General features: G+C 37.5%; 2 protein-coding genes across 2 annotated transcripts; one reads left to right on the top strand and one right to left on the bottom strand.

The window, feature by feature from the left end:
* Positions 1–724: 724 nt before the first annotated feature.
* On the top strand, positions 725–2,641 carry LOC140184522 (protein MAIN-LIKE 1-like). The gene is made up of 6 exons (XM_072236288.1): positions 725–796; positions 1,413–1,468; positions 1,679–1,853; positions 1,902–2,155; positions 2,272–2,359; positions 2,453–2,641. Exons 1-6 carry the CDS (start codon positions 725–727, stop codon positions 2,639–2,641), a joined length of 834 nt encoding a protein of 277 aa, XP_072092389.1.
* Positions 2,642–4,183: 1,542 nt separating this feature from the next.
* On the bottom strand, positions 4,184–4,879 carry LOC114927648 (uncharacterized). Its single transcript, XM_029298097.1, has one exon. It carries the CDS (start codon positions 4,877–4,879, stop codon positions 4,184–4,186), a length of 696 nt encoding a protein of 231 aa, XP_029153930.1.
* Between the last annotated feature and the right edge of the window lie 6,748 nt (positions 4,880–11,627).

Below are 11,627 nucleotides of genomic sequence, written 5' to 3' on the forward strand. Positions count from 1 at the left end.
ATTTGTATTTCGAAGCATATCTAAAACTAAAACAAATGCTAAGTAGTTAGACTTTGTAAAAGAAATTGAAGACGATAATGAAACTGTTTTAAGTATCTTTACGTCAATTCTAAAACAATAGTTAAAAATATCTATAAAAAAATTTTAATAGCTAAATCAACAAAATTTAAGTAGAATTTTTCAATTATAAAAATTGACGTATTTTTAAGGGCAAAAAACATTATTGAGCCAAAGAGAGCTCAATTTTACGCAAATCAGCCAAATCAAAGTTTCATACCTCAATCCACCAGAACTCATTTATATATAATTCGAAGTAATAGGATTCGAACTAGGTTTCCATGTAATTCGAGTTGAATCAATTCGAATTACTTCCAAAATATTTTTCAAGGTAATTCGAATCAATAAGATTCGAATTATGAAACCAAATTACTTAGTAATTCGAAACGAATAGCTTCGAATTATAATAGGGTAGTTCGAAATAAGTCAATTCAAATTACATTGAGAACGACATATGAGTGGGGTTCGAATCATATTGATTCGAATTAGTATGGGTTTGTTATCATGAATAATTCGAATCTAGTTGATTCGAATTAAAGGGTTTCGGCTATTTAAGGAGTTCGAACCAAGTCCATTCGAATCACTTTGTCATTCTCATACCCCACCAAATCCCAGAGAAAACGACCAACATTCGGGCCGAGTAAGACAAGGGAGGCATATTCAGGGGATGGGGGACGATTCGGGGAGGCTTTATCGTTTAGATGGAGTTGCTCATATCGCCGGGGTGATCAACGACGAGGTGAGTGGTTTATGATGTTGCGCTGTTGATAGTGTTTTTTGTTAGTGGTTTATGGTAGTAATTGATGAAAGCAGTTTGTGATAGTGGTATTTGCCAGTGATTTTTTTTTTAATGGTTTATGTAACATATAGTGGTTTAGGATAGTGGTTTAGGATAGTGGTGTAGGCAAGTGATTTTTGTTAATGGTTTAGGATAGTGGTGTAGGCAAGTGATTTTTGTTAATGGTTTTTTATAGCGGTTTATGTTAGTGTTAGCGGTTTAAGGTAGTGGTTTAGGCCAGTGGTTTTTTTTAGTGGTTTTTTTTATTGTGTTTTGTTAGCGGTTTTTGTTAATGGTTTGTGGATAGTGGTTTTAGTGACGGTTAGTGGTTTAAGGTTGTGGTTTATGATAGAGGTGTATGCTAGTGGTTTTTGTTAACGGTTTTACTTGTTAGCGATTGTTGTATTTGTTAAAGGTTTTTGCACGTGGTTCATGTTAGCTGTTTGTGCATACAATGTTGGCTGCCTGTTTCATGTATCTTGTGTTGCACCATTTATTTTTGGTTCTTTACGAAATAAATTGTATACTTTAGTGGTTTGTGGATCTGTTCTAATTATGCGGTTTATGTACTGGCCAGCCTCGTTGTTGCATATCCAGCGTTAGGCGGCAACAAGGGATGTGTCTTAATGAGAGGTACGTTCCGTACTTGCAGATGGCCGGATTGTACCATCTTGCGAGACTGAATGACAGATGGTTCCGACTGGACGAGCCCCTAGTCAGCGCATTCGTCGAGAGGTGGCGGCCTGAGACGCACACCTTCCACATGCCGTTCGGGGAGTGCACCATCACGCTTCAGGACGTTGCATACTAGCTGGGGTTGCCAGTGGACGGACATTACGTCAGTGGTTGCTTGACGGACTTCCACCTGTACATTGAGGGTGGGAGGCCAGCTAGGCAGTGGTTCCATGAGTTGCTCGGGGTTTTACCTCCCGAGAACCAGGTTCAGAAGTTCACAGTCAACTACAGCTGGTTCCAGGAGACATTTGGAGAGTGTCCCGACGGGGCTGATGAGGAGACAGTTAGGCGCTTTGCCCGTGCCTATATCATGATGTTATTGGGCACGCAGCTGTTTGCCGACAAGTCCGGCAATCGTATACACATCAGATGGCTACCGTATGTTGCTCGGCTTGAGGAGATGGGTGGCTACAGTTGGGGGTCGGCGGCACTAGCATGGTTGTACCGGTGCATGTGCCGAGTCGCCAACAGACATGTCGTGAAGTTAGCTGGGCCTTTACAGTTACTGCAGTCTTGGATCTTCTGGAGGTTTCCTTCATTTAGGCCTACTGGGTATGATGAGATTAGCTGGCCCCTTTCCTCGAGGTACCGTTATTGTTTTTTGCTATGTATCGTTATTGTATTTTTTTATATTATGGAAGCAATTTCATGCATTGTAGAGTGAGTGACGAATGCAGTAGAATATTTTACCTCTTTTGCAGATGGTCTGGTTACAATCCTAGGATTAGCAACAAGAGACCTTGGGTACAGATGGCTCGCCTGAAGATCGACTTGTTACAGCCTCGGGATGTAAGTACGCTGAAACCATACTTAGCTCCATTCATTGTTTCAGTTTATATCGTCTAACAGAGGTGTTAAAATGTTATTGGTTGCTTTTTTCAGTTCATATGGATGCCGTATAGCGCACTCGACGTCATCCAGGTTGTCCATCCGGAGGTCTTGGAGCCGCGGCATACGATGTTATGGCGGTGTGTGACGTCGTTGATTTATTTTGCTGTGGTAGAGTGGCATCAGGTTGATAGAGTTTTACCGCAGTTTGGCGGCGTTCAGCCCCCCCGTCTCCCGCCCTGAACATCGACTTCTTGATGTCGAAGGACGGGAGAGGAGGTGACCGCTGGTTCCCGGCGCACTTAGCTGACTGGCAGGAGCGTGCGGAGCACATTTTACAGTTCGACATTGTGCCCGACCCCGGTCCTTCTCATGATTTCCTGACATGGTGGCATCAACACGGAAAGAGGTTCCTGTCACCGGAGATGTTATTGGGGGATCCGAGAGGTATTCCTATTCCGGATGAGGCGACGCAGAGGGGTGCAGGGCGAGTTCCAGATATGGCCCAGGTCGACGATGTTCCTGACAGACGTCGTACTGAGAGGAGAGCACGGGTCGGGACACGTCGTAGCCAGCGTGAGTGGAATTGGGTTGAGCATGCTATGGATGACGTGGACGATGCAGTTAGGGGTGGCGGGAGACGACGTGGTCGTGGAGGCAGGAGGAGGGGTGCTGCTGCTAGAGAGGGTGCCCATCAGGCTGGGGGGGATGTAGCTGGAGGAGGTGCTGCAGTGGGGGTTGATAGTCCCCATCAGGGGGGCATGATGGTGAGTGGTATGGATCTGGCATGGGAGATCCGATGAGCCACACTGAGGCTGGGCTTGGGGGTGGACCACTTGGAGATTATTTCGTTGGTGTTCCCGGTGACGATCAGACTCTTCAGGAGAGTACTCCATGGGTGAGTCCGGGCTCCATGTTTCCAGACTTCCTTGCTAGTGAGGGCATTGTCGCCGAGTTTGGTGGACCGCATTTCCTTGAGGATATCCGTACCATTATGCAGGAGGATGAGGCTGCACGAGGACGGGTTCACACGACAGCGACACAGGCACCTCTAGATGTAGATCTGAACGAGCCTGCCATGGTTCCTCATGCGCATACTTTTGCCCTGGGTGGGACGCCAGCATCTGCCCATACTATGGGGTCACATTCAGTTGCCGGCCCGTCATCATCCAGACCCGTGCATGTTCCGCCCAGGACCCCGACGGACGCAGTTCCGGATGACAGCGATGACTCGATTGAGGATGAGGAGCCACTTATACGCCGGGGTTACAGGACACGGGTACCACGCCGTTGTGGTACGGGATCGCACCTTTTTAGATGATTTATGGATAGTGGTCTATGTCATGTTGTTATATTTATACTATGCACCTTATTTGTCGGTTATCAGTGTTATGTTATGTACTTTGTTGTTATTTACTTTGATGTTCATTTATGTACGTTGATGTGATGTTATGTTATGTATTTTGATGTTATTTACTCTGATGTTATGATATGTACTTTGATGATTTATTATCTTATGTATTTTGATGTTAAATACTCTGATGTTATGATATGTACTTTGATGTTATGTTATGTATTATCGGTCATCCCATCGGATAGTGTTGTTTACTGTAGTTATTAAATTCCTTATTTAGAAAGACATTCAACATACATATGTGGTTTGAATAACAAGATTCATGACTTATAGAAATCAACTTAGTTCCAAGGAGTACAATGGTTGCTAATTGAAGTAAAATACATATGCTGATAAAGTAAGAAATAAAAACAGACAAACCAAATCTCCTATTAATTTCCAGCAGTCCCGCTTGGGCCTGCGGCTTGTGGACAACTACGACGGGTGTGTCCTGGCTGCCTGCAGAGACCACATCTCTTTGGGCGGTTCGGATCTGCCTCATCCATGTTGGTGCGAATTCGTGTGGACCTAGGATGACCTTCCCTCGCACGCCTCATATTCGGATCAGGTATAACGGTAGGTCCGGCATAAGGTGGGCAGAAACCCTCTGGAATGGGAGGTGTAAATCCCATTTGATAGACACCGAAAATGGAACTAAGCCGATAGACCTCGTGGACATAAGGCTGCCATGTAAGACATGAATAAGCACAGCAAGCCAGTGCGTGAGGACACGGGAAATGAAGTGCTTGGAAGTATCCACAATCACAAGTCTTAGACCCGAGTGAGACCCTGTACGTACCAAGTGAGAATGAACCTGTCGGAGTTGTCTCAGCCACGGTGTACTCGGAGTTATCCCTGTCGTAAACAGTCACCGTGAAGCACCTGGCTGTCTTCAGGTTGGCCTCGATACACTTTACTTGGTATTGACTGAATTGTTGCCCAGTACCCATCTGAGCCTCGGCCTCCCTACCCTTACGGACAAATAGCTCAGCAAGCCTTCCGTATGTGGCCTTCACCAGCGAGCAAACAGGGAGGTTTCTTACCCCCTTCAGGATTGAGTTGACACACTCCGAAATATTTGTCGTCATGTGCCGAATCTCTGACCCTCATCACAGTACTGTGTCCACAACGAATACTCAATTTGGTTCGCCCAGTCACACATTGCCAGATTCTCAGAGCGCAGAATGTCAAACCAGTAGTCGAACTCGATTTCGGTCTTCGCATATGCAGCGTTAACGAGAAGCCTCCGGGCATCTTTTCCCTTGAACGTCAGTGCAAAATTCGCTGCAACTTGTCGAATGCAGAACGCCCGGTATGTAGCCGGGGGTAGCCATCCCCCATCCGGAGCCTCAAGGGCTGCCTTGATGCCGTTATGCCTATCTGAAATAACTAACAGACCCGGCTAAGGTGTCACGTGCTCAAGGAGGTGGGAAAGAAAGAACGACCATGACTCTGCATTCTCACCCTCAACTAGTGCAAATGTCACGGGGAGTATGTTGGAGTTTCCGTCCTGTGCAATCGCGACTAGCAACGTTCCCCCGTACTTCCCATATAGATGGGTGCCGTCAATACTCACCAACGGCTTGCAATGACGGAATGCCTCGATACAAGGGGGAAAAGTCCAAAACAGCCTATGAAAATAAGCCTGAGACTCGTCAAGCTGTCCCCCAATTCGAACAGGGCAAGTCCTGAGGACGGCTACTGTGCCAGGCATTGTCAACTGAACTCCTAAAACCCACCTAGGTAGCTCGTTGTACGACTCGTCCCAGTCCCCATATATGACGGCAACGACCTTCTGCTTCACCATCCATACCCTCCTGTACGTTGGCCTGAACCCAAAGTGTGCGGCAGTGGCATTTTGAAGCACCTTGATGTTGACAGCGGCATCAGCCCTAACCATCGGCATAATGAATGTGGCTATCACATGGTAGTCCAGACTCCTATGGTCGCTGGAGATGGAGGTGGCGAGACAGGTATGCGGTCTGTTGTACCGCTTCACTTCCCAGATACCCTTCCGCTGTCGGAGACTCAACCTAATCAGCCATGCGCACCCATTCCCAAACTCAGAACACTTTCCAACATACCTGCGGTAGTCTGACTCAACGACCTTGTACTGGACCCCTCGGCGGATGTTGTACGTCTTCACACTCAACAGCGCCTCATCTTTATCCTGAAATTGTTGGCCAACCTGGAACTCGGTCATACCAGCAGACCCCTCGGTATCTCTAGCCCCAAATCCACAGGCCTGCACAACATTTTCGTCCTGCCGCATGGCATCCAGGTCCAACGCGGAAAAATGGGGTGGATACTGCTGTGTGCCAGAACTAGATCCACCTGTACCCCTTCTTGGACCAGTAGTTCCAAGATCATCGCCGTTATCATCAGCGATCATATCTGGCTCGATGTTATCGTCATCTGGATCATCAAACAAACCATCATCAACACCAGCCGGTGTAGGACAATGCACTTCGGTGGGAAGATGTTCCCCATATTGAACCTCGTCTCCAACATTGCCGCTCAGATCCACGGCAAACGAAGGGGAGGCAACAGGATGCATCGGTGGCTCATACACAGGAACAGAGGATGAAGCAACCGCAGGTCTCGAGCTCGAGCCGGCAACCGCGGCTATGGTGTTGGCGTTCCGGTTCGAACCACCCGAGTTAGATATCGCATCAACCAACTTTGCCAACAACTCTGGTGTCCTTACCTCGGGAAACTGCCTACGACAAAGAAACATAACCTGCAAGTCCTCATCACTCCCGATCGTGGAACAATCAAACTTCACTGTATCATGGAGCACCGCTGTTGGAATGCGATAGAAAAACTTCTTAACCCTTTTAACTCCTTCGAGACCAAGCTTCTCCAGCACAGAGCTTACAAGAGCATCGTAGGTGGTTGTTGGCCTCATGATAATACATAGGGGATCCCTATCAATGAACTTCACGCCGGAACGAGTTTTTCTCTTAATCGACCCTCTGTGATGTACCAGCACTAGGAAACTCTCATCACTAGCCATCTCCCCTCTTTGTTGAGAGCAACATGAGTTCACAGCATATATATACAGCTCCGGTTAATTGTAATTCGAATCAACTAAATTCGCACTATATATATATAAATCGAATCAATTGGATTCGAATTACAATTAATACATAATTCGAATCAATATGTATCGAATTATGTAGTATTACAAGCTAACCTAGTAATTCGAATTAACTAAACTCGATTTACGTTATTATAATTCAAAACAACTTGTTTCGAATTACTTGAGTTTGCTCCATGCATGTAATTCGAATTAATTGATTTCGAATTACTTCAAAGTATAATTCGAATCGATTTGATTCGAATTATATAAAAAATTGTTCTGGTTGAATGCTGTCTAGGATTTTATTTTGGCTGATTTGCGTAAAATTGAGCTCTCCTTGGCTCAATAACGTTTTTTGCCCTATTTTTAATACCAAAATTTGATGAGAATTTATTTAAAAAAATAACTTAATTATTATTTTTAAAGATCACAACTAAATGTGAGTGGGTAGTTTTTTTTTTTTTCTTGTTACATTGGAAGTTATTATCCTATGTTGGAATGGTTATTTATTTATGAATAATAAATAGTAGGGTCACAAATTATTATTTACCACACAAAGATTACAGTACTTATGTCTCCAGTAGATCAAGTAGATTAATTCGCGTCTAATAGACTGATCTCTTTTATTTTAAATTTGTCTATTTAGTCTATTAAAGAGGTGAGTCTATTTTAGATTATAAATTTAATTATTTTGGACTATAATATGAATAATTTTTTTCAATTTTTTTATAAAAATAATAAGAGTATTATTTATAAAATCACACATAAAATTTTATTACTTATAATTAGTAAAATAAATTTTATCCGTGATGACAATTTTTTTTATAATTTAATAGTTATATTATATCTGCTTAGTACCCAACATTTTAATTAATATTATAATTCTAAAATATATTTAACCATGTTTTTTTTAAATGTTACTAAACTGGGAAATTACTAAGATGAATGTGTTTCATGACTTACAATGTTAGTCTGATTTGGTAAATTTTACTTTTAAAATAGTTTATTAAAACTGGTCTTTTGAAGGGTAATTTTTCAAAAATTATAATAACTATATTTAATAAAATAAAATAACAATTATTTTTAGTAAATACAATTTAAGAAAATTATATTTGATAAAATTATTTTTAAAATTTAAAATATTTTTAATATACATAAATATAATAAAAAATAAAAATAAATATAAATATTAATACATGAGGTTATATAGTTACAGTATAAATTTGATTAATTTTAAAAATATCTCTTTAAATACTTTTTAAAATTTTCATAACTTTAAATCACAAGTACAGCCACGTATGTTTTTACTTGCCAAATATAATATGGAGTAAAATATTATTTTAGTCTCTAATGTTTGAGTCAAATTTTAATTTGATTCTTAATGTTTTAAATATTTTATTTTAATTTAAATTTTTTAAATAAATTTAATATTACTCTACTGTTAAATTTAATATGAACAATTAGTATATCTATATATTAAATGAAATAATCTCTCTGTATTTATTCAGAGATCACGAATTTGAATTTCATTCCTAATTTAAAAAAACCAATATAAAATTTGATTTCGGTACATAAATAAAATCGATCTATCAATAATGACTAATATAAAAACTTTTTAATTAATGATTTAAATTAAATTTAAGACTAGGATAATATTAAATTCATTTTGAATTTTTTTAAAAACAAAATAAGAAATTTAAGATGTTATAGACTAAATTAAGATTTGACTCAAATATTAAGAACTAAAATAAATTTTATTTTATAAAATAAAATATTTATACTTTTTATAAATACAAATACATCTAGAAAAAATTATTAAAATCGAACTTTAGTATAATAAGATCAATAATTAAATTGAACCTGGTTCATCTCTTTTTTTTTTTGATATGTCAATACAGGTGGAGTATAGTATAAAATATTAACTAAACATTTCAATTCCAAAAAATAAAATATGAAACACCTAGTCACCAAAAAAAAGTAAAAAAAAAAAAAAACAGCTGCATCTTTATGTAACTAACTTTAAAATAATTGCATCCCTGCCATGCAAGCTACAATAATGTTCATCCTGATCCTATCAACCTTTTTAGATATTATCAATGCTATAAACCCAGAAGAGCATTGTACTCCTTTTTTTTGGTGACTTGCATTGTACTCCTTTGTATTATGGAACAACATTTATCAAAGTTTTTGCCAATTAAAATATGATCCCACTCTTGGCCTTTTTTTATTTAAATAAAAAATTTATTATTTACAGAACTAAATTAAGATACAAAAATTATTAATTTGTGTATTTAATTAACAAAAATTTATTACTAATGAATTATAATTTAAATAACATAATTTTTATATTTACTTAGACGCAAATTCGAGTTTTACTCTCTTGACTTAAAAAAAAGTAAAAATTTATTATTTATTAATTTATGTATTTAATTATAAAAAATACACCATATTTTTATTGATGTAATCATTAAAAATAATACAAATTTTGTTTCCTTAATTAATTTCTGTCTTCTGATATTTAATTGCGTAAAATTTGTAAAATTTATTGTTTTTAGTCTGTAATTAATTATTAATATTTAAAAATATAAATAAAAAATATATTATTAAATTATTAAATTAAAAAATTAAATTAATAATTAAAAATAATAATTCAAAACAATAAATTTTATTCATTTTCTAATATTACTTAATAAAAAATCCCTCCCACTTTTGAACACAAATTAAAAATTAAGCTGGTAACACCATAACTCCATAAGGGATTATTAATGGAGGTGTGAAGAGAATTCACCCAATCTTGGAAGAGTACCATTAGATTTGAGAGAATCTCGATGTGGGTTATGCGCCGGTGTGTGCGTGCTTACGCAAGCTGCGGTACACCTACGCTTCGCACGAGTGCAGGTACTTGAACGCGTATTTAATGTGGGAGCAGTTTCCGTTTTGGGATCTCAAAATTTGGCAAACCCTTATTTGGTTCTAACAATAACGCTATTTCCGTATCATTCTTATTCTCGTGTTGCATTTTGGTATTGAAATGCGTCGAGCATGCACTGGAACACGTGGTACAAGAGCGAGGAATTAACAGGTTCACATGGACGGTGTGTTTGGAAACACAGTTACACAATAATCTAACAACAAATTGCGTGTCCGTGTCGTTTTGTGTTGGTTTTATTACTCTTTTTCACTCTCGCAAACAAACATTGTGCCACTGACACAAGAAAACCTTATTCTACTTAAGTAAATTATTGATATTATTAACTGTTATTAACTTTGAGAAATTGAAGTAGAAGCCAAAATTAGGCAGAGAAATGAGGAAAAGGGTAAAAGGGAATTAGGTGGTTGTCTATATAAGTAAGGGACAAAGCAGTTTAATCATTTCTAGTGTGGTTCTTTCTTCTGTAGCACTTTTTTATTGCCTTTCTACTTGGGCCCTTTGTTTTGACTTATGACCACTCTCCATTCACACCTTTCTATACTTTCACGTGGATCCTTTCCGTTCTTATTATTAGAATTAAAATTAAGCGACTAATTCAATCAAAAAATAATTGAAACATAAATGATTGTAAATATGAATATTTCCAGAGTTATTCAATAATATTAATTTTAATAATATATTAAATTAAATAAGTTTGTTTTCAATTTTAAAAATTATCTTAAAACAAAATGATGTCTAATATTTACAAATATCATAAAGATATTTTCATTGATAGATGTTGAATTTATAATAATTATGTCATTGTACAGTTTCTCATGAATTTAGAAAGTATCTTTTAATTCACTTTGGATTAGTTTATGACTAAAAGAATCAGATTACAATCTAAACAATAACTAATTTACAATTTGATATATTTAATTTGAATAGGTGATTTTTACTTTACAAATTGATACAGGATAATTTTTTAGTTTTCATTAACAACAGAGTGAACAAACGATATATTTTATTGACAACATGTGAGAATCAAAATTATATTATATACATTTTTGAAGCCGTAAATACCCATTTTTACTGAATTTGTCGAGTATTGAGTACAACTTAAGAAGAGTGTTAGAATCGTAGATCAACTACGTACTAGTGAAAAAGCTTATATACACGTGCAATAATGCTCCTATTTTTAAAACTCTTTATATATATATATATATATATATATATATATATATATATATATATATATATATATATATACACACACCGTACTGTTAAGAACCTGAGATAAAATTAAAGCTGGATGAGAGTATTAATTATTTCATTGCTTTTCTTTCATTTTTTTTTTCTACAAATTTTTTAAGCTAAATACAAAGAGAGTGTGCTAAGGTTGCAACTCTTTTACTATTGGCATTTACAGATAATACAAAAATATTAGTTGTACATTAAAATTAATTGTGTATTTATATTTTAATATGTATTTTATATTTATACTGATTTTAGTATACACATAACATAATTAGAAATAAAATAGTTTAGTTTCAAAAAATTAAAGTTACCCACAAATAGTTACTCAATTTGAAAATCAACCATATATTCCGTAATAAAATAGTAGGGAATCCACCACTTCTTGTCTTCTTCCAAGAGGCCTCGCCTCAAAACTAAAGGTTAGCTTATCTTCTCATAAATAGTAGTAAAACAGACCTTGCCGACAACACATTAATGAACAAAGGCTAGCTAGTAGGTTCTTTAATGGATTCATGCAATGCAAGCTGTTCCAAAACGTAGAATCAGGATAATTTAGGTTTGGATGTGAGGACGTTTTTTGATGAAA

The sequence above is a fragment of the Arachis hypogaea genome, chromosome 4 (assembly GCF_003086295.3).
Source record: "Arachis hypogaea cultivar Tifrunner chromosome 4, arahy.Tifrunner.gnm2.J5K5, whole genome shotgun sequence".
NCBI lineage: Eukaryota > Viridiplantae > Streptophyta > Magnoliopsida > Fabales > Fabaceae > Arachis > Arachis hypogaea.

Excerpts from the sequence above, each read along its gene's own strand:
- LOC140184522 (XM_072236288.1), top strand. The coding sequence starts at position 725 with ATGGGGGACGATTCGGGGAGGCTTTATCGTTTAGATGGAGTTGCTCAT. Across the intron at positions 1,469-1,678 it reads GGGATGTGTCTTAATGAGAG|TGGTTGCTTGACGGACTTCC; the intron begins GTACGTTCCGTA and ends ACATTACGTCAG. Across the intron at positions 1,854-1,901 it reads ACGGGGCTGATGAGGAGACA|CTGTTTGCCGACAAGTCCGG; the intron begins GTTAGGCGCTTT and ends TTGGGCACGCAG.
- LOC114927648 (XM_029298097.1), bottom strand. The coding sequence starts at position 4,879 with ATGACGACAAATATTTCGGAGTGTGTCAACTCAATCCTGAAGGGGGTA.